The sequence below is a fragment of the Oreochromis aureus genome, linkage group 3 (assembly GCF_013358895.1).
Source record: "Oreochromis aureus strain Israel breed Guangdong linkage group 3, ZZ_aureus, whole genome shotgun sequence".
Lineage (NCBI taxonomy): Eukaryota > Metazoa > Chordata > Actinopteri > Cichliformes > Cichlidae > Oreochromis > Oreochromis aureus.
In genome coordinates, this window is record NC_052944.1 from 34232191 (window position 1) to 34255595 (window position 23405).

Sequence of the window (23405 nt, forward strand, 5' to 3'; positions counted from 1 at the left end):
AGCGGGATGAAACAAAAGCATGAATAATCATTTCCAATTCGGAACGTGACACAATGGGACTCAGCTTAGCAATGTTTCTTAAATGGTAAAAACAAGAGCGAACCAAAGATTTAACGTGTGTGTCAAGCGGAAAAAGGATAAACTCGAAGTGTCAGCAGAAATCCTACATAATTGTTTGTCAAAATATCAGAAGACTGTGAAAGCTGCTAAATCTGCCTACCTATCAGTTGTTATCTTGACTAATTGTCACAAGCCCCACGCTCTTTTTAAGATTTTTAACTCTGTGATTAATCCTCGTGCTACTGCACACAAGGAGGTTTCTCCAGCTCTTTGTGAAAGTTTTTTAAGGTATTTTATTGAAAAAACTCACTACTTTAAGGGCCCCGTTTTTATCGGTAGTCCCACATCAAGTTCCAGTTTCTAAATGCTCTGCTGTCTTTCAGCAGTTTGAGCCTGTGTCTCTTTCTGATGTAAAGGAAATAATTGACCACTTAACAATCTCCAATTCACCACATGATATTCTTCCTGCCTGTATTTTTAAGGAAGCGTTGAATACTATTGGGCCTTGTATTTTATTAATTTTGAATGCATCATTGTCTTCGGGCTTTGTACTGTCTGCCTTCAAGCATGCTGTTGTTCAACCCGTTATTAAGAAGACTAATCTTGACTCCAGTGTTCTTTCAAATTATAGACCGATTTCTAAGCTTCCCTTTATGTCAAAGATCCTGGAAAAAGTGGTCTGTAAACAACTTCAGACCTTCTTAGATACCAATGGTATTACTGAAAAATTCCAGTCGGGCTTCAAGCCTCGACATAGTACTGAGACAGCTTTGCTAAGAGTTTTTAATGATCTCCTTTTAACCACTGACTCAGGTTGCTCTGTGGTTCTAGTCTTACTGGATCTGACTTCTGCCTTTAACACAGTAGATCATAACATTCTATTATCAAGGTTAGATCAAGTAGTTGGCCTTAAGAGCACAGCCTTAACATGGTTTAAATCTTATCTTTTAGAGAGGTCATTCTCTATCACTATGGGGCAATACTCCTCTGCTCCTTTTCTCTGTGGTGTGCCCCAGGGGTCTGTTTTGGGCCCTATGCTATTCTCTCTATACATGTTGCCCTTGGGATCTATTTTCCAAAGATATAATATTTCTTTCCATTGTTATGCTGATGACATTCAAATTTATTTCCCTTTGAGTTTGAATGCCACAGATCCATTGCATACATTGTTTAAGAATATGGCGGCGCGCACAGACGCAGCGGCTCACTGCTCCTCACGTTCGGTGTTTTCTTTTTTTACTTTTTCTACGTGTATCTGTTTGTTTTTTATCATTATACATCGAGTAGAGTCCACCTACAGTCCTCAGGACCTTCTGAGTTTGGGATTACGCTGTGCAAGGAGCATTACGTCGGACTACCACCACTTTCACAGCATTCCAGAGGACATAATAAGAGCTCCAGGGTCTCCGTGGTTGGTTCTTCCCAGAGGCAAGACAAAGAGGAAACGTAAACAAAGGAGGCAAAAGCGTGGCTGCAGGGCGGGCCCACTAGCACGGCTAAAGAAACAGCCATTTGAGCCACCGCTTCCGAGTATTTTCCTCTCCAACGTCAGGTCCATAACCAACAAAATTGACGAACTGAGATTACAGATTGCAGTCAACAAGTGTGTACGGGACAGCAGCATAATATAACTCACAGAGACTTGGCTGCAGCCATTAATTCCGGACTCGGCTATTGAGCTAGCAGGCTGCACGGTCCACCATCACGACAGGAACGGCCACTCCGGTAAGAACAAAGGAGGGGGTTTATGCATCTACACCAATGACAGCTGGTGCAAAAACACAGACTGTAGACAGCCATTGTTCCCCGGATTTGGAATATTTGACTGTGAAGTGCAGACCCGTCTACATACCTCGCGAGTTTACTGTTGTCATGGTAATGGCCGTGTATGTACCACCTGATGCTAATGCTAACTCGGCCATGGAGGAGCTGCACAAGACAATAAGCAACCAGCAGAACTCCCATCCAAACGCAGTGCACATTATAGCGGGGGACTTCAACCATGCTGATTTAAGGTCAGTATTCCCCAGATTTGAACAGCATATTAAATGTGCAACGAGGAGGGAAAACACACTGGATAAAGCCTACAGCAACATCCAAAAAGGCTACAGAGCAACCCCTCTACCACATCTAGGTTTGTCAGACCACATGTCCATGCTGCTGATCCCTGCATACACTCCCATTAGGAGAAGAGCCCCCCCAGTCACAAAAACTGTGAAAATCTGGCCAGAAGGCGCATCACATCGGCTGCAGGACTGTTTTGAAAACACGGACTGGAGCGTGTTCGAACATCAGGACCTTGAAGAGCACACAACATCAGTGCTCTCATATATTAACTTCTGTGTCAACAGTGTCACTGTGGACAAACGTCTCCGGGTGTATTCCAACCAGAAACCCTGGATGACTAAAGAGGTCCAGGTCCTGCTGAAGCAACGTGGCGCCGCTTTTAGATCCGGGTGATGGTATGCAGTACAGTGCAGCCAGATCTGAGTTGAAAAGAGGCATCAGAGAAGCCAAGGCAGCGTACAAGAGAAGGATCGAAGACCACTTCAGCAACAAACAACTCACGGGTATGGCAGGGAGTTCAGCACTTAACCAACTACAAACCTTGCAATACCACGTTGACTGAGGGTAACGCGGGCGCTATGGAGGAGCTGAACCACTTCTTCGCACGCTTTGAGGTGAAGGGACCAGAGGCAGCAGCAGCAAAACATCGGACAGCAGCAGCAGCCCAAGCCTCATAGTGCAGGAATATGAGGTGAGGCGCACACTGAGGGCAGTGAATCCCAGGAAGGCCGCCGGACCAGATGGGATAACCACAAGGGTCCTTAAAGAGTGTGCAGACCAGCTGGCTGGGGTCTTCACTAAGATCTTCCACACTTCACTGTCCCAGTCCTGCATCCCGCCGTGCCTAAAGTCAGCCACAATTGTCCCACTGCCAAAGCGTACTAACATTAGCAGCCTCAACGACTACCGACCAGTTGCTCTAACACCTGTTATAATGAAGTGCTTCGAGAAACTGGTCCGACGTCACATCATGTCCTGCCTGCCACCCACACTCGACCCGCTCCAGTTCGCATACAGAGCTAACAGATCAACTGAAGATGCCATTGCTACAACGCTCCACACCACCATCTCTCAGCTGGAAGTGCAGGGCCGTTACGCCAGGCTTCTCTTTGTTGACTTTAGCTCTGCTTTCAAAACGATACTCCCGGACAGACTAATAGTTAAACTGCTGGAAATCGGACTTCCTTCTACCACCTGCCGCTGGATCAGAGACTTCCTCTCAGACCCTGTACAGAGAGTTAGAGTGGGGCCTCATCTTTCCTCAGCCCTCAGCCTTAACACCGGCTCTCCACAAGGCTGTGTACTGAGTCCCCTACTGTGCACTCTGTACACACATGACTGTGTTAGTACCCACCCAGACAACGCAGTCATCAAGTTTGCAGATGATACCACCGTGGTGGGGCTCATCTCTGGGGGAGATGAGACGGCATACAGAGCTGAAGTTCAGAGGCTGTCAGATTGGTGTGTAGATAACAACCTGGACCTCAATACCAACAAGACAAAAGAACTGGTAGTTGATTTCAGAAGGAGGAAGTCTGAGCTGCAGCCTGTCAGCATCAGCAGGGAGTGTGTGGAAAGGGTCCCCAGTTTCAAGTTTCTGGGTGTGCACATAGACACAGACCTCCAATGGAGCTCTAACATCTCTGCGGTTTTAAAGAAGGCCCAACAGCGTCTCCAGTTTCTGAGAATCCTCAGAAAAATGGACCTGAAGAAGGAGCTGCTGACCGTCTTCTACCGCTGCTCCATTGAAAGTGTGCTGACATATTGCATCAGTGTGTGGTTCTCCAGCTGCACTGCAGCACACAGAAAGACACTCCAGAGTAGGGGTGCAACGGATCACGGTTGATCCGAAATCCGAACCGATCCCTCTCCACGGTTCGGTACGCATGTGATCCGAAGATTCGAAAAAAAAAAAAAAAAAGTTTCACTGCGCAAGTTTCATGCGCAATCTGCGCATGGTCACTCTTTCAAACGTTAGTCATGGCCAGCGCTAGCGGTCCAACTGAGGAGCTCGAGAAACCTCCACCATCACTTAAATCTCATGTGTGGGAGCATTTTGGCTTCCCTGTTAAATATATAGATGGGAAAAGGGTGGTGGATAAAACCGCCACAGTTTGTCGACAGTGTGGCACGAGGAAGCCTTATGACACTGGCAACACGTTGTGCATGGCGGCTCATTTGAAACGACATCATCCTAGTGTGACAGGAGCTAAGACGAGGGCTGTGCATCAACCGCTGATATCCGCGGCATTAAAGCAGCCCTTTGCTGCCCAATCCGACCGGGCTAAAGGTATTACAGAAGCTATTGGTGTGTTTATAGCTGCAGACATGATGCCATATTCCGTTGTACAAAATAAGGGGTTTAAACATTTGATGAACGTGCTTGAGCCACGCTACGACATCCCGTCGCGCGCCCACTTCAGTGAAAAGGTCGTTCCAAGCATGTACGAGCAGCAAAAGTCTAAAGTTATGGCTGAACTGTCTCAGGCATCTTCTGTTGCGCTAACTACAGATGGTTGGACCTCCAGGGCAACGGAAAACTACGTGACCGTGACTGCTCATTACATCACAGCCGAGTGGGAGATACGAAGCCCTGTACTGCAGACACGCCCCCTCTATGAGAGTCACACAGGTACAAATCTGGCGCACTTACTGATGGCAGCGGTGGCAGAGTGGAGGATAGAGAGGCCCAATACCAATATCCCAGTCACAACAGATAATGCTAAAAACCAAATAAATGCAGTGAACGAGGCAGGACTGGGCCCACAGATAGGGTGCTTTGCACATGCCATTAATTTAGCATCCCAAAAGGGAATTAAAGTGAGTAAGATGGACCGCCTCCTTGGGAGGATAAGGAAGGTGGTTTCCTACTTCCACCGAAGTTCAACAGCTGCTCATGTGCTTAAGACCAAGCAAGATATGCTACAGCTGCCTACTCATAAGCTCATACATGATGTCCCAACAAGGTGGAACTCCACTTATGATATGTTGGAGCGTTATCTTGAGCAGCAGACAGCTATATACTCAGCACTAACAGACAAAACCCTGAAGAAAAATGTCAGAGACATCATCACCTTGTCTGATGAAGATGTTAGAGTGGCAGAGGAGGTCCTCCAGCTGCTCAAACCACTCAAAGTGGTTACAACTATGTTGAGCACTGAAACTGCACCATCTGTGTCCATGATCCTGCCTCTGAAAACAAGGATCATACAATCCATGGCCCCAAGTGAGGAAGACAGCACCATCACAAGAGATGTCAAGACTGCCATTAGAGAGGACCTGAAGCACAGATACACTTCACCACCAGCCCTACAGGATTACCTTCACCGAACTACTGCACTTGATCCAAGGTTCAAGTCCCTGTCTCACGTAGACCTTGCCCTACGCCTGAGGACATACAGTGATCTCACTACTGAGACTGTGAGCAGTCTTGGCACTGCAGACTGTGAAGAGGTAAAGAAAATAAATATTTAGAAATTATATATTTTTTATTTTTAATGATATTGTTTTTCTTCAAAGTTATTGCCACATTTTAATGTCAATGAAATATTTTTTTTTTAAATAATTCTTTTAATCAATAAAGTAACTTTCCCTGTAGGGTCAAGCAGCACCAACAGGAGGAGACACAAGTCCTCCTCAAAAGAAGTCGGCAATGGCGGAGCTTTTTGGCGACACCTTTGTACAGAAGGACATGGGCAGCAAGGCTTTTGCTGACACCATCAAAGAGGAGGTGGCATCCTATGAGGCAGCAAGTGGCATTCCAGTGGATGGTGATCCACTGATGTGGTGGAAAAGTAATGAATGTAAATACCCTCACCTTGCCATAATGGCAAAACGCTATCTGGGTGTGCCTGCCACTTCAGTGCCTAGCGAGCGGGTATTCTCAACAGCAGGGGATATAGTTACAGCAAATAGGTCTACACTCTCCCCAGAAAATGTAGACATCCTCATTTTTTTGAAAAAAATTTTGAAGTTATAAGCTCACATCTGCTTTACTTTCTTTCTTCTTTTTGATGATGTGGACATAAGCTAGTTTTTATTTCATTCTCCAAATGTTCAAAGTAAGAAGCAATGATACCTTAAATTGCATTTTAAGTTGTTTTTGATTGTGTCCACATTAAAGGAAATAATTATAATGCCCTATAATGCACCTTATTTTGTTTTTATCTAATTCTGTGGAACGATTCTAGAGTTGAATGTTTTTTAAAGGGCAAAAAATACTTAAATAAATAAACGGACAGTTAAATTTGTCTGGTCTTTTTTTTGCTGATCCGAAAATTTATCCGATCCATGACTTAAAAACCGTGATCCGATCCGAACCGTGAAATTTTTGATCCGTTGCACCCCTACTCCAGAGGGTCATTAATATGGCCCAAAAAATCATTGGACATCCTCTTCCCTCTCTGAAGGACCTGTACAGCACTCGCTGTCTCAAGAGGGCACGCAGCATCCTACGGGACTGTACACACCCAGGACACCGGGTGTTTAAGCTGCTGCTGTCTGGCAGGAGGTTCAGGCTGCTGTCAGCAGTTTGTCCCGGACAAACAGACTTAAGGACAGCTTTTACAACAGGGCAATAGCCCTGATCAATGCAAATAGCTGACCTGATTGGCTACCTACCTGGACTTTTTGGGGGGGAGGTACCAACGGTAAAAACAGTAACAATAATAATATTTATATTTATAACAAGGTGCAATAATAGTTAATGTGCAATAATAACAGTGTGCAACACAAATACACTTATTCTTCTTTTTTATTACTAAGTTAATATACTGTGTTGTGTTGTTTGTGTTGCGTTGTGATGTGTCGTATCGTGTCATGTTGTGTTATATGTAGTGCCGACGTAGGACAGTTTTCCAATTTCATTGTACTATTGTACTATGTATGACTGTGCAGTGACAATAAAGAGTTATCTATCTTATCTATCTATTATCTAACTGTCTTCATTATGTGAGAACCTGGCTATCTCAAAAGTCTCTAACCTTGGATGACAGTAAAACTGAAGTTATAGTCTTTGACAGCCATATTCCATTGAACCAACTAACTGTTACCCTTGGCCCACTTGCTAGCTACCTCTCCCACATTGTAAGAGACCTTGGGGTACTCTCCTTCAAATTAGAGAAACAAGTTTCTACTGTGGTTAAATCTAGCTTCTATCAGCTACATCAAATTGCTAAAGCTAAGCCTTTCCTCTCCCCCACGGACCTTGAAAAGCTTATTCATGCATTCATTACCTCTAGACTGGACTATTGTAACTCCCTCTATTTAGGCCTCCCTCCCTCCTCTCTTTACCGTTTGCAATTAGTATAGAACGCTGCTGCACGCCTTTTATCGGGTGCCAGAATGCATGATCATATTACTCCAGTTTTAGCTAACTTACACTGGCTTCCTGTGAAATTTCGCATTGATTTTAAAATTCTTTTACTCACTTATAAAATCTTAAATAACACTGCCCCTAGTTATTTAACAGAACTTCTTCATTTGTATAATCCTATAAAAGCACTAAGATCTTCTAACCAGATGCTCTTAATGCAACCTAAGTCTAGGTTGAAAACCAGAGGCAATCGTGCCTTTGCTATTGCAGCTCCTAGACTGTGGAACAACCTCCCTATTGCCATTCGCTCTTCTGAGACTGTTCAGTCTTTTAAATCTCGTTTAAAGACCCATCTTTTTACTCTGGCTTTCATGTAAGATAGTTTGATTATCATTTGGTTGGTTTCTATGTTTGTCTCGTCTTGTGTTGTTGTTTGGTAAATTTGTCTTATTTTTATTTCCTAATTTGTGAAGCACTTTGATCAAAACTGCTGTTTTTAAATGTGCTATATAAATAAATTTTGATTGATTGATTGATTATTTGCCTTTTAGTTTGCAGTGATTACTGTACAATATAAAGCGCCTTGAGGCAACTTTTGTTGTGATTTGGTGCTATATAAATAAAATTGAATTGAATTGAATTGAATTGATGCTTCATTTGTGTGCTGACAGAAGAGTAGTGATGGGATTTCCAGCTCTTTTTAGAGAACCGGCTCTTCCGGCTCGGATCACTAAAAAGAGCTGGCTCTTCCAGCTCCCAACCGGCTCTTCAGGTTTTTTTGTTGCTTTAATTAATTTATTATTAACAACAATATAAAATTATGCACAAAAGGAATTACTAATGTAAAAACAACAACAACGTGGTTTTATTTATATATTTTTATATATAAATATATACGGTGGCCCCTAGAGACAAAGCACAGATTCCAAAACACGTACAAACTCCAAAACACATTTCTAGCGTTAACTGAACTTCCAAAACAGAGCTACCTAGATCACTTAAATTACACAATTGAAAGCATATGTGTATTGTTTGTGTATTTATGCACAAGCACTCATATATATTCAAATAATTTAAAAAAAAAGTTCATTTACCTGTTAGTACCACACACCAAATCCGGTCATTGGTACTTCCTGGCTTGTGAAGCCACTAGGTAACAAAAGCTCAACACTGCGCCCTAGCATCCTGGAGCACTACTGTTGTGTTTGGTACGTGTTTTGGAGTTTGTACGTGCTTCTGAGTTTTTACGTGCTTCGGAGTTTGTATGTGCTTTGTCTCTAGCAGCCACCGTAAATATACTTTTATTTATTCACTCCACATAAAATGTAATAAATAAATCATATAATACAAAAAACAACTATTTACATTTCAACTTTTAACTATTTAAATTTTCAGCTTTTTCCTTTTAAACAAATTTAAAGTGAAACAACACAAAACACTGCAAACCACAACACAATTAAATATAAATTAAAATATGAAAACAAAAAGAAGATGCATATTCTCTGTCATATGGGCCTGCATGAATAAACTTTCTGAATCCTTTATCATCCCCAACTGAAAATGGTTGTGGATGATTACTATACCTTTCTAATGTGACGTTGTTGTCCCTGGCTCTCTCTCCCCCTCCTGCTCTGTTCCTGTGCTACTGCGAGTGTAACTACCGCCCCTCCCCCCTCTGCCCAGCGCAAAGCACAAGGCTCGGGTGCGGAGTGAGGCGGAAAAAAAGTGCGAGAGAGAGGGTGAGAGAAAGACCGGCACATCACTAATGACTTTGTCTGTTTCTCACATCATTGTGGGGGAGTTTTAGCCCACTCTTCTTTGCACTGCTGCTTCAGTCCATTGAGGTTTGCAGGCATTCATCTGTTTGCCGCTGTGCTTGGGGTCATTGCCCTGTTGCATCACCCAGTCAGATGGATGACCTCACATTTGACTCTTGAACACTCACATGTAGCTGTGCTTTATAGCCAAACATCTCCACCATGGGCTCATCTGTCTACCGTCCTAGAAGCTGTGCTGCTTCTTTTCAGAGAGGAGAGGATTTCTCCTGTTAACCCTTCCAAACAAGCCATTCTCTGTCAGTCTTTTTCTAATTGTGCTGTCTTGAAATTTAGAGACTGAGATGTAGGTCTGGTGTTTTCTGCAGTTTCTCTGAGCATTGCACGGATGTCCACTCCTGAATGATTGTGGCAACTCTTTAATGTTTTGCATTTGTGAATAACCTTTCTCACTGCAGAATGATGAACTTCAAACAGTTTGGAAGTGGCCTTAAAAGCTTCCCCAGACTGATGGACAGCAACATTTTTAAAGATCATTATTGATGTGTTTCATTGTCAGGAATAATGCTTCAGACCAGCAAACTGCTGAAACATCTGCTTTTATAAAGTGTATTTAATTTAGCAGCACCTACCCTCCCAACTCCTATAGAGGGAGTGAAGAGGTTGTTAAATAAATACTTTAGTATTGTTAAATACTTTAACAATACTATTTGTGATTACACCATGTAACGTGTCATCTGTTTTCATTCATCTGAGGTAAATAATTTTGGAACTTGGAAAGCCTTACCTGCCTTGTCTTGTGGATGAGGCTGAAAGAGTATGCACTGGTAAATGATATTACACAGCAGTGTAAGCTACTGGTTTATATACAGACAGAAAACAAAGATTCCCTCATGTATCTCATTGCGGTTTCGTCCACCATCTACTGCTCTCAGTCCTGTACTTTGAGAAGTGTAAACAATTTATGTGAGAGCTTATTTACTCCAACTAAACTGCATGTTATCAGCTCTGATTCTTTCCCATGAAATCTTTTGCTTCAGTGCAGATGCTACATTATTTTGGGGGAGGGGCTACTAATGCTGGTATATCAATGCAGGAAGTGCACACACACTAAAAATCCATAAAACTCAATTTTCAACTAGTTTTTGTTCGAGTGCTTTCTTACAGGTTTATCTCTATTCAACAATAGAAAAAGATCTCTACTATTTGAGCAGCTATTTGGTACCTGAAGCTTCTTTTAACAGAAGCAGCTCACTATAATAGATTCAGACACTCATTTGTTTCCCCACATCGCTTCCTGTTGGCCTCCGTACATGTTTCACTGCACTTATTTACACACTTTCTTTCTCTGCTGAAAAAATACACACAGCACCAGGTCAAGGTCTCATCTCTTTGCCCAAGTGTTCTCCTTTTACTTCATTCATCGTTTAATGAATACAGTGAGAGACAAATAAATACAGACAGAACAGTGGCAAAAAGGAGGAGGAGGAGATGGGGAGATGGGTGAGTGTGAAGCAGGACTACAGTCCAAACTACTTTTACTGTGTTGTTCGTCTCCTGTGGAGATGATGGTTTTCCTACGAGCTTTATTCTACTCACAGCGTGTTTTTAGAAACTTAAAGTCCTGAACGTGAATGTTGCTGAATGAGGAACAGAAAAGAATAACTAAAAAACAGGAGAGTCCGGTCAGTAAGGAGGGAAAATGCAAAGAGAAGATGATGTGAGAGAGCCCTCGCTCACAATCTGCCAAAAACAATCAAATAAAATGACAGGAACATACTCAAATCTTTAAAAAGAATACAAAAATTGCCTCATTGCTTTTGTTAGTTTTTACTTGAAAAAATACTTTAAAAAGTAACAAATCAACAGAAAACAGTACTGGTGGAAGTTGGAGGCTGGCTGTATAGAGGGCACGCTGGAAATCAACTCCAAGCTGCAGCTCGAGGAAAGTTTTCCAACACGCCCTCTACGCGCCGAGCTCCGGGGTGAACATACACGTGAGTCTGGGGGACGGGGTTTGTTTTTTTTAAAGTTTTTTTTCTTTTTAGTATTGACTAAGGAGAGATATTTAGCAGAAGGTGGTGTGGACGCCGTCCCGTCGATATTAAGACTTGTCTGTTGATTTGAGGAGGCTTTCTTTGCTCCTTCTCTTCACGTCCCAGTTGTAGACTCGTGCCATATCTGGAGGGAGCAGCGAGTTAAGGAGCAACAGAGGGCTCGTCTGGATTGATGTTTTGATCTGGAGTTTGGTGCTGATGTTTTGATCAGCACCAAACAGGGTTTTTCATCACTACAAGTAGCAGTAAACAGTCATGTTGCACACTTCTGTTAGACCTCGAACAACCAGACACATTTTTTTGGTGTGACTCGCACAGCTGGAGCTTCCAGTCACACTCATGAGCTGATACTCTACCTTCAAGCGTACTGAAGGTCATAACCAGAGTCCCAGCTCTCATCATCCTCTCATTAAAGTTTGATAGAGAAGTCAGTGAACCCAGTGAAGCTGTAAAGTAAAACATGCTGGTGACCAGGACGGACTCCCAGGGAGCGATATGGGATTACTCCCTTAAAGGAGATCATCTTGAAGGTTATTTTCAGTTTTTAATGGGCAAAGCTGCAGTTTATCATCTGTCCACTTCACGCTGTGTTTCTTATCAACCAATAAAATAATGTTTTTTTCTTTTTTAAATCATTGGTTTATGACTCAAACAAGTTACTTAATGAATCGTCTGGTCTAAAAAACACCGGAGAGCAGTGAATCATGCCTGGCAGCCTAAGCTGCTTATTAAATTATCTTTGCAGCGCTGGTGATTACTTCCTGGTTTATTTGTTTGTTACTCTCCATCTTAAGTCTGGACATTATTTTTGAAGTGAAAACGCACAGAGGCAACTTACTTTCACTTTAAGGTGAATGTACCTCAAAAATCGATGTTTTTTCTTCTAAACAGTGAAACATTTATACTGATTAAGTCATTTCCAAATAACAACAGAAATCCTGTATGTAATAAGCTGGACTGAAACAACACCAGCAGTACAGTGTGAGGTCATGGCCTCCACTCACACTAATGGAAAACCAGTAGTTTGGCCACTAGATGTCGCCATTTTCCACTGAAAAAGTGAACCCTATTTGCTTCAGAGAGCTTTGTCAATGACATCACTGGTGTAACCTCCGCCTGGGCGGGCTACGCTGCGGAAGGATACTGACTTCGGTGGTGGTGAACTGGTCTCGCAAGAAGTCCAGATCCTCCTCGAGCGTCTCCAGGTTGCGAGACGCCGTAGAGAGGTTCTTCTCTAGCAGAGCCTGAGCTTCATCGATGTCGTACTCTAACATGACGTTTGCCTGTGAGGAGAAAACGTCAGGGTGGACAAAGAGGGAAACGCTGAGCTTCATATAAGTAACACTTCTATGAACGAGGTCCACAAGACAGTCATTTTTGATTCATTATTTTTTGGCTTTATCCTTGAAATAAAATGCTCATTGAGCATACTTACCCCTAACCATAGGCAGACTTTGTCAGTGGGTGGCACTGACGCCTTGCAGTAAACATTGTCAGCCAACAGGAAGTGTGTCTCCATTGGCTCTGTGGTTTCCTGAAGGAAAGCAAACCTGGTTAAAGGTGCTTCATTATCAACTTCTCTGCCACACACTTTAACTTTGGCCGACCTTCAACCATTGCCACCGCTTTGAACACGACACTCTCACAGCTACGTTAAGTAGTCAGACAAACATGAAAAGATTTAGTTATTTATGCGTTATTTACAAATCTGAGAAGTGGCCTGATTGATAATGTGATAAAATATTAAGTTACTGGCTCATTATTTAACCAAGAGTAATAAAATATGTGCAGATTGGTCCTTTAAAAAAAATTATTATTTTTTTTTTTTCAAGACGCATTTTTTTTTCTTTTTTTTTTTTTTTTTTTTTTTACACTGAATTAAATAATTTTTGAACTGATGAAGTCGTGTTTTAAACAGCTAAGATTTTGGCTTTTAAATGTACATAATCGATACCATGTTGGATCATTTGTAAACAGCAGAGCTGATGTGTGATGTAAGGATGTAAAGTGCAGTATGAGTGCTTCACACTTTAGTTTAACAATAATTAAAGTGACTTAACCTTGTAATATTTCCAGCAGCTGCACAACACTGTCACACAGTAAGGTGAAAAATAGTTTCTACCTGAGACTTTTTGTCTTGGATCAAGCGTTTTCACCAGCTGCTTAAAGCTCTGCTTTTCCACAAAGTAACAACATCAGTCATTTCCATCCACTGCTTCCTCTGCCTTTCATATGGAGAGCAGTTAGCGACACTTGGTTGAGTCATTTGTTTATATTTGTTTATATATAGTATCTCCTTCTTTGTAACATGTCTGTGCTCAATAGCATAATTTTGCATGAAGTGATGAAACATGTTTGTGGTTTCCACCTTTAGCAGGGACAGTTCTCTTGCATACTCTGCACAGTATTGTGCTTTGTTTGAGGTTTCTACAATTTCGTTGTACATGTACAATGACAATAAAGGGCTATTCTATTTTATTCTATTGTTGAAGTAGTTCTTTTTTTAATTTATATATGCTGACACTCAGTTCTCACTTTCACTAGGGGACTTAAAAGCATTGCGTTGCTATAGCAATGATATCCTAGGATAATATTTTTGTATTGCATAAAAACCTATACTGTTGTTATCATGGACGATATGATGCGTCTCTGTATTTGATGGCATTTCTTCTGTCAAGGCTTGAATTGTGTGTGGGTATTAAACATACAGCCCTTAAATGGATACAGTCACATCTGCAGGACAGGAGTTTCATCTGTGTCCACACTTAGTTGTCGGGTACCTCAGGGTTCTGTGCTGGGGCCCACTATCTTCTTTCATTTCCACATCTCTATTCATTGCTTTGCAAATGACCTACAGCTATATTTGCCTATACAAACCAGCAGCCATGCTTCTATTCAGGCACTGGTGAACTGTCTCAGAGATATACAATCATGTTTGGAGATAAACTTCATGAATCTGAACAAAAGCGAAACAGAAATCATTTTAACTGGACAGTCCAACATGTTAGATGGGTATGACAGCGCCACTGGTCTCTTAACCTCTAACTGTCATCCTATAAGGAACCTTGGTGTGATATTTGACATTTCTATTACCTCTCATCTAGACTGTTGTAATTCTTATATGTTGGCTCTGATCAAACAAGCTGTACAAAATGCAGCAGCTCACTTTGACCGGAAAGAAACCATGCGATCACATTACATCTGTACTGGCCACCTTACACCGGCTTCCAGCCGATTTCAGTATTCAGTTGTTTTAAGAGGCTCAATGGATACAGAACTTTTAGCTGCCCATCATTTTTAAGACACTTTTAAAAACCTATTTGTTCTCACTTGCTTTTGGGTCTAGTTGAGCAGAGTACCCTGGCTTTTATAATGCAAACGGAGTCCAATTTACTTGTTTTATATGTTTTTGTGTATATATATTGTTGATTTTGCGACTGTTGTGTACAGTGTATATTTTGTATAACTTTTACAGCACTTTGGTCAACTGAGGTTGTTTAAAATGTGCTACAGAAATAACCTTTGACCTGACAGGCATCCCTGTAAATGAATTCAAACCAATATTTGTTTGATTCACTTAACATCAAGTCAAATTACAACAGGCTCAACACACAATTACACTGGTGTCACACAATGGTAACATTTTAAAGTTGGTTCACAACAACCGTACGCACCTTCTTCTTCTGCATGTGTCGTAGGATTTCTAGCGTTTGTCTGATTTGAGGGATCTGGTTTTTCAACCTGCGAGCAAAGAGATGTGATTTGGATGTTATTATGAAACGTGTGTGTCTGTGTGTCCTTATTCGTCTAAATTCTGCTGATGCTCTTCTTTAAACAGCTCACTAAATGTCTTTAATATCTGTCCAAATCTTTGATTATCACTCAGAAATTATGTCCACCAGCTGATGGTGTCCCATATTAACACCAAACTCTAATGACCTGTCAAATCTCTGTCTAAGCCCATAACAACAAGGTTAAGTGTTCCTTCACTGGTGTCACCTGAGTTTCTTCTGAGACAGGTTGAGCTCCATGTATTTATATTTCTGGTACTGTTCGTCCAGCCTCCTCAGCACTGCGTCCGCCGTCTCATTGCCGGGCTGCTTCATAAAAGAGTCGACATCCTCCTGAAAATCCAGGCAAGAGAGAAAGAAAGAATGAACCAAGATTAACTAACAATGAACTAAACAATAACAATAAACCAGAAAGCAAACAGTTGAGCTGGTTTAGGCATCAGATTGGGATGCCTCATGAGCGAGGTGATTTGGGCACCAGGACACACTGGAGAGATTATGTACTACCTCAATCCCAAAGCAGTTGGGATGAGGGCAACAAAAGTGGTACTAAGGAAGGAAGGAAGGAGGAATGTTTTGTAACTAATTAGGTTAACTGGCAACAGGTCAGTCACAAGATTGGGTATAAAAAGAGCATTTTAGAGAGGCAGATTTCCTCAGGGTTAAATACAGGCAGAGGCTCAACAGTCTACAAATTGCGGAATCATTTCAGAATAAATTTTTCGAATGGCATCTTCATGCCATGTTTTCAGTAAGTTAATGTTAAGAAACTTATGAAGTCAACTCTTCTGTAACAAAAAACATTGTACGTTATGGAATAGCTGGTGATTTGGACATCAATGAGGACAAATAAAAGGCAACTCTAAATAAAGAACAACATTAGAACTTTGCACTCAAACTGCCTGCTGAAGATGCAGGAATTAGTTTTACACCAAATTACTTCATTACACTGTCAAGATGTTTAATAATCAGGCCCCATGTATCTTAAAGACCTCATGGTACCATGTCTTTCAAATTAATGGCCTCTTAGACTCTTACTGGTCAGAAACACTTCATTTCTTGACAAGGCTTTTATTGTGAAAGATCTGTTGGGACTTGCAACAGCTCAAACTGTTTCCACCATAAAAATCTGAAACAAACACATGGTACAATCACATTTATAATATCTGTGAATCTGATGTTCAGCTTTTGATAGCCGGTTAGAAATGTACATGTGCTCATCACAGGTGAGTGAGGGATAGAGGGAGCAGAAACAGGGAGATTACACATCAAGGAAGCAAAGCTGTGTGAGGAAGACATGGTGGCTGACAGGTGGAGATGGAGACTGTACATTAAACTGCACTGTGCTCTGACATGCACATGCATGTAGGTACATGTGTGACTGATACTTTACCAGACGACTACACCTCAACCTGTAATCGACTGACCAGCTCTGGTTGTAATTGGCCTGTATTTGCTCAGCAAAGGCCAAAGAACATACATGAGTGAGGATTTGCAGTGAAATAAGTGATGAATTACTGAAAACTAATCACCTAAGGTGATTTTAAGTAAATGAAGATCAATATTTTCTAGTTTCGGTGGAGTTTTGAACCGCTGACCTGATGAAACAAACACACTGAAGACACGGCAGTGGGCTCTGTGATATAATGCACACTCTAAAGGAGAAAAATAACCTGCAGATCACGTGACACTTAACTTTGTGCTGTATTTGCAGCTGTCAGGAGACCTGAGAGCAGTAGCCCATATATGTTCGGACGTATTCACTATACACTTTAAATCTAAATGTGCTCATCTTACTGCCTGATTGTGCACGGAGGAGGCTAATGTCACCAAAGCAGCCTCCAGTTAGACTGATGTGTGGCTGTATGAACTGACCTAAAGCCTAAAGAGGAAACGAGGCAGAGTGACAATAATGCAGTGATGTCCATAGATGGAAACGAGCTGCCGCCCAGCCTGCACACACAGCAGGATTGTCTGTTAGCTTAGCTGTTAGCCAGCATGCTGCACCCGCACACCGGAAGCTACAGCTACAAGTGTGTCTTCAGCGGAGTAATAACAAGTCAAACCAGCGACACAGCGACAAATGTCCGGGTTTACCCACCACAAAAACCGCTTCTGGGATCCCGAGATGCTTTCTCTTTGTCGCCCCTACGGCATTGCTGTTGTCTATGATCGCTGCCATCTTGGAGAGAGGCTACTCCTTCCTTCCTGACGCTTCCTGACGTACGAGCATGCGTACAAGCGTCTTAAGCGGGGAAACAAGACTCTGCTGCTTCTAGTGGTCACAGGCTGCAACTGGAGTAACACAAAAGGCTCAACGAGTCGTTTTTGAATCAAGAACCTTTTAATGTCACACATAATAATGATACATTATTAATGATTTATAATAGTGTTAGTAACATGATTACAGCATTCAAGGCACAGTCAAATCCAGCCACCTAAACAAAACATAATTACAGTACTGTGAAAAAAGTGTAGTCATCCCTCATTCCTGTGTATATTACTTCCAAGGAACGAGACTTTTTTGTAATTTTTAAAGTGCTCTTGAGCAGTAGTTTTCCCGGCTTTCTGAGTTTTTCTCAGGAGATCAGCTACTTTTTCATTTATTTTCAGTCCAGCCCTTCTACCTGACCATTGATAAGCCACATAACACTGCTATGAATTATTCAAGCATAAAAAGGCTCAAGGAAAGAATCAATTTGTGGCTGTACATAACATACTTTTTTAAATCTTGTCTTTAGGCACTTGAAAAATGTTAGTGATCACACAGTTTAAGAGGGATAAGATGACTTCCAAAGAGCTGTTAGCCAAAAACCTGCCACATCCCAGCATGATGTGCAGGGCGTCCTTAAAAATAGAAACTGGACAAGTGGAGGACAAAAGAACAAGTGACAGGCTTAAAAAGTGAAAAGGTCAAAGGATGCCAAATTACACAAGAACTGGACTGAAAATCAGTAACAAATGTGTCGTATGGAGTGATGAATCAAAACTTGAATTCTTTTTGGTTTAAATCGTCCTCAGTATGTAAGGAAACTTGGGTTTGTCATGGTTTGGGGCAACATTTCAGCCAATGTTGGTGGGGATTTTGTCAACACTGAGGGAATTATGGACACCGAAAAGTACTGTCAGGGAATATCATCTGGAAGTCATGTTTTTAATAAATCTCCACACCTATCTGCCTTTTCTCAAGTAAAATATAAAAAACAAACACAGAAAAGTGAAGAGTAGATTAACTCGAGAGCTCACGCAATATAAATTCAATATACAGTAAAACAAAGAATTAAAATGGAAAGGATAAGAAGAACTCGATTAGCATTTATCACCAATAATTTAAGAAAAAATCTATTAATATGCAAGCTTAAACAGAAATGGGTCCTAGTAAAACACACAGATGCATTTTATATTACAGTTTTTCAGTCAATTCAAAACATCTCAAATAAAGTGGTTTAAATTCAAATTCTAACTTTTTGAGAGACAAAGAAAAAGTCATTATGGTCAAGAAAGGTCAAGGAAGATATCTTCCCATTTGTTTTGTTTCTCATGATGCAAACCACATGGAAATATAACTTTGTTACCTTGAAAATCACATCCCTTTACCTCAATTCAAAGCAGATGCTAAATTTCATATTTGACTGTGATATATTTCTCTGCTGGCACCAACTGAACATGTCTTCTTTGTAAATTCATCACAGAATTAAGTCATCAACCCCATTAAAGTTTGCACTCATAGAGATGATGTTTGCTTAACAACTAAATGTACCACAACAGAAACAAGCAAACACACAGATACCATCTGAAAAGTGAAGATTAAATCAATCAAATCATTTTTACAGGCTGTAAGCCGCCTTCATCCAGCTATTGAAACAAACAGTGTGAACTATGGAGTACACGTCTCTTGTTTTTTGATGTCTTTCTTTTCTGGAAGTTTCCACCAGCTCACTTTTAGGTCACCACTCGTATCTCCCAACTCATTTTTGACCTGCGCAACAGAAAAGAGAATTTAATGATTACACCGCAAATTATAGACTGTTATTGTTACATTTTAACATTTTACACAAGGAAATGCAAAGAAAGTGTTTTTTGGGGGGGAATATTCATCACCTAAGACTGTCTTTAAAACATCTGGTATGTTTTTCATTAAAAATTATAAGTATAGACACTTTAATAAGATTTTGTAGCACAAGTTACCAAATTCACGACGGACTCCATCACAGCCGGGTCTTTCATGTCCACGGAGGAGTCGACAGCTGCCAGATTCACTTTCACCAAGAACTTCCTCCAACTTCCTCCTGTATTACCGGATGTCACATCTCCTGAGACGACATCTGGCCTCACCCATGGGGACATCCAATCACATTGTTATCATCTAATCACCTGATGTCCACCTACACCTTATCACCCTCTCTCTGTCTGTCTGACTTTTCCCGCACACACAATTTAAAACAAAGTTTAAACTTTAAAATGACATTTTCTTCTTTTCTGTGTTATTCATAAACATTGAAAAATTCACCACATTTGAGCATTTAGTGAAAAATGGATATAATTTACTTCAAGTTTCATTCATTTTATACAATTTCTACTTCAGTTAGATTCCATCAGCATCCATTCTCACATGAGCATTAATTTGAGCGCAATTTATTTTTAATTTAAACACATGGGAACACTTTCTTTTCTTTTTCTCTTTTAAGATCTTTGTCTGTCAATAACAATTTACTCAATACAATTTATTTTATTAAATCACACATTTTGTAAGTCAGACATTCTGCGAGATCAGTGGCTCCCGTGTGTCACTCTGTCACTCCCATCCTGCAGCACCCCCACATTCACACTCACCGAGGTCAAACTCTCAGTGTGAGGCCTGTCTTTAAAATCATTATCATACTTTATATTTTCTTATTTTTTATATTGCTTAAACTTAAACATACTTGTTTTTAATATACCTGATTATATTCTGATCAGTATTGATTCAAATTATGTTTCTTTGCTCAACCATTACAAGACTTGGTACCATTACTCTCATTCAAAATCATGTATAACGATGGGCTGCCGATGCATTTCTTATCTTTTCCAAATTCCCGAGACACTAATATCCCAAGGTCAAAGCTGGATCGTGTCTACACACACAACATTCAGACATTAGAAGAGTCATTTTCACTACTAAAACTATATTTCTCATTTTAATATGCTAATCAGACCTATACTTCAACTATATCTCTGATTAAAATGAAAGATGATCTACTGTAAGAAAATAGGGAAAAGCTCTGTTTTAGCACTCTGATCTTTTTTAACACATAAGGCTGGATGTTAAGACCTTTTACCCCCTCTCAGATATCACCACGGGGGGACTTCAATCTCTTTCTCTCTCTGCCTCACCTTTTTCGACAGAGCTTGTAAGATGATAAACTCCTCTTTAATTTTAGTTAATATCTGTAAAGATTCCCATCATCTTCATCATCATCATCACCAACATCTTGGCCACTTCATGTTCTAACAGCGATCATTATAAATGTGGCTGCCTCAGCCTCAACACTGGCATCCAGTCATTTTAAAATGACAGCGTGTGCATTTTCTTGTTCTGTATATTTGGTTGCACTATTATAGTTTATTGTGATATAACTGCACCTACTTTCAGTGACTCAAATACTTTTCACAGAAGACAGATCGCCATGTTTTTGATTTGGCACAAATTAAAAGCCGGATGCTGTTCCTCATACAAGCCATTTCTCTGGACTTTGTGCGTCTTCTCGGTCTCAAATACAAACCATTTACTTTCTGTTTGTACCCGTTTGCATTTGGAGACTGTATGAGTAGTTGTAAAGATATGTTTTAAAGATATGTATTTGACATGTTGTGGATGACCAAAAATGTTTTTCACCTGAACAGATGACACCAGCGTCCTCAGAATGGTCACAGTCAATTCCTCCAAATCCACTGCTTGGACAGTCAGTTAGAAAGTTTTCATTTCCTGTGCATGACACTTCTTCAAGCCATATCTGTCCAGTTCCTGCACCAAAGTAAGCTGATTGAGGAGCCTGTAGTGCCGGTCCACAGTTTAACTCTTTGCAAACCACATCAGCATCATTTAAGTCCCAGTCTTCATCACAGACTGTTCCCCAGATGTTATTGTGGTAAATTTCAACTCTGCCAGAGCACTGTGTTGATCCAGACCCGGCCAGTCTGATGGCTGAAAACAAAACACAGAGGTCATAGCAGAATTATAAAAATGGAAAAAAGAATAAATAAAATAAAAAAAGGGTAAAAAAAAAAAAAAAGAAGAAGTAAAAATGGAAATTAACTGATTTTTAAAAATACAGAAATTTTCACAAGTTGAAGATGTGTACTGTTTTAGTTGGATTTTTATATGTAATTCTAACTGCAAAATCTTGCACAACTCAAATTACACAATTTTAAAAGTGTGACATTTTTAAAAGTACAACAGTTTACCCATAATTTTGATAGCAATTTGTTTAATGTGCATATTTTATATGTACATTTAGATCTTGTATGTCGAACACATCTTTACTCTTGAAGTGATAAAACTTAAAATTCTCCAGAAAATTGTTATTGCACACACCATAAACTGTGTCAAGTACAAATTAAGCATTCAGATGTGATTTCTTGTTAAATCATGTCTGTTTAATGAATAAAAAAAACATTGAAACTTTTACACTCATCATCATATTAGTTTTTTTAAAAGTCACAAACAGCTGTAACACAGCATTGCTACATTACATTAACATGATTTTCCATTCGTGGTGAAAAATATTCACCACAAGGATCTACTGCTACTATAAGACCACTGTATCAACACAGATATAGTACCACTTTTTTAAAACTACAAGGAATTTTTTGTCCTCTGTAACTATGGTTGAATGATACAAATGATACATTTTAAGACTTAGATTAACAATGACAACTCTTAAACAATCAGGACACACTAATTTCCTGTTATCAACATTTAATTCTGTTAACAAACCACAACCACAAAACTACAAAAATAGAAAGTAATTGCTCTGTATCATCCTTGATGACAAAACTTAAATTTACATTTTATTAACCGAAATAAAATTTCCATAAGCCCAAAGCTGAGTAGTGCGAATAGCCAAGCACCATGCAGATCATTTGCCATTCCCCAGAGAACAGCAGAACTGTCTGGTCTACTATTGGCTCCCCATTCTCTTCACAGATGAGAGCAGATTCCCACAATGTGTATTAATATCTGGAAGTATTCTTCTTCTCCTTCTTCTCCTTTTTATAGAATGATCTTCAGAATAATAATAAAATAATAATCAGAAGCTCAGATGATCATGTCCCAACAGGTTTATTTTGTTCATATGGAATCTCAGAAAAATTATGCATAGTTAATTGTAATAAAATATAGATTTTTTTTATTGCTGTTGTACTTTTTTAAAATGAAAACTCCTCATCTTTTGCAAAAAACAAACAAACAAACAAAAAAAACCTGTACGTAATAGAGGGAAATGGAGATCATTTTTGGATTCAGCACATTAAAAAACATAAAATGTACCAAAAATATCCCACTCAGCTTTGCAGACCTGTGTAATCCAAAGAAACTGTGTACTGAAAACCAACTATTGTATAAATAGTGCTCACAGCTAAAACAGCTAATATCATCTCAATCTAGCACGTCCAGAGGAGAGAGTTGGTTTAGTACAGTGACAATCAGCTGACACTATCTGGCAATACGTCTGGTGAATGTGGCATAGTAGCAAACCAATGCTTCTGAGCTGGAGCTTAGCATACTTGATTTACAGATGGTGTACTGCTGTGGCTGCCACTATGCCAGTGACCAACATTGAAAAATTTGCCATGATACGAAATATAAGCGCCTGTGTGCTAGGATCGTGTTTTTTTTTTTTAATAGGAAGTGAGAAATTTATTTTGCGAGTACAAGGATTTTAACATCAAATCCCACGCTGACCGAGGATGTTTCAGTCTCAAAGTTTTAAATGTTTTAATAACAATCTGTGCTCTGCACTGACTATGCTTTGACATCACCTTTAGATTATCATCTTAGTTATGCTACTAGTAATATAATCAGTCGATAGAACTTAAAAATGACAGAACTTAAAAATTCAAATTTGAAAACAAAAGACAAAATTCTCACCATGAGCCTCGGGATCAGTGAAACATCTGTCATCTTTAAGCGCTAATTGATGTCAGACTGGGCCAATCATTGCGGGATATAAGGTTCGATATAAGGACAAAGATGTAGTGCTGCCGGAGCACAATCAAGCGTCGCCATTTTTTAGTATTTCAAGTGATGAAATAAAACATAGACAGATAGCATAACAAGCTGAAGTTCAGTTTTCAGTTTAAC

The 23405-nt window shown here is 40.2% G+C and overlaps 2 protein-coding genes across 2 annotated transcripts; one reads left to right on the forward strand and one right to left on the reverse strand.

Moving 5' to 3' along the window:
* The first annotated feature begins 4107 nt into the window (after positions 1–4107).
* Positions 4108–5997, forward strand: LOC120433650 (E3 SUMO-protein ligase ZBED1-like). The gene is made up of 3 exons (XM_039600301.1): positions 4108–5580; positions 5726–5913; positions 5991–5997. The coding sequence occupies exons 1-3, from the start codon at positions 4108–4110 to the stop codon at positions 5995–5997; spliced, it is 1668 nt and encodes a 555-aa protein (XP_039456235.1).
* Positions 5998–10592: 4595 nt separating this feature from the next.
* Positions 10593–17298, reverse strand: vbp1 (von Hippel-Lindau binding protein 1). The gene is made up of 6 exons (XM_031735506.2): positions 17166–17298; positions 15273–15397; positions 14948–15014; positions 12709–12807; positions 12418–12556; positions 10593–11397 (listed from the first exon to the last, which is right to left on the reverse strand). The coding sequence occupies exons 1-6, from the start codon at positions 17244–17246 to the stop codon at positions 11321–11323; spliced, it is 588 nt and encodes a 195-aa protein (XP_031591366.1). The 5' UTR covers positions 17247–17298; the 3' UTR covers positions 10593–11320.
* Between the last annotated feature and the right edge of the window lie 6107 nt (positions 17299–23405).

Coding starts and splice junctions, on each gene's coding strand:
- LOC120433650 (XM_039600301.1), top strand. CDS start 4,108: ATGGCCAGCGCTAGCGGTCCAACTGAGGAGCTCGAGAAACCTCCACCA. Junction 5,581..5,725: donor GCACTGCAGACTGTGAAGAG/GTAAAGAAAATA, acceptor CTTTCCCTGTAG/GGTCAAGCAGCACCAACAGG.
- vbp1 (XM_031735506.2), bottom strand. CDS start 17,246: ATGGCAGCGATCATAGACAACAGCAATGCCGTAGGGGCGACAAAGAGA. Junction 15,015..15,272: donor CTGTCTCAGAAGAAACTCAG/GTGACACCAGTG, acceptor CTTTGCTCGCAG/GTTGAAAAACCAGATCCCTC. Junction 12,808..14,947: donor GACACATGCAGAAGAAGAAG/GTGCGTACGGTT, acceptor GCTTTCCTTCAG/GAAACCACAGAGCCAATGGA.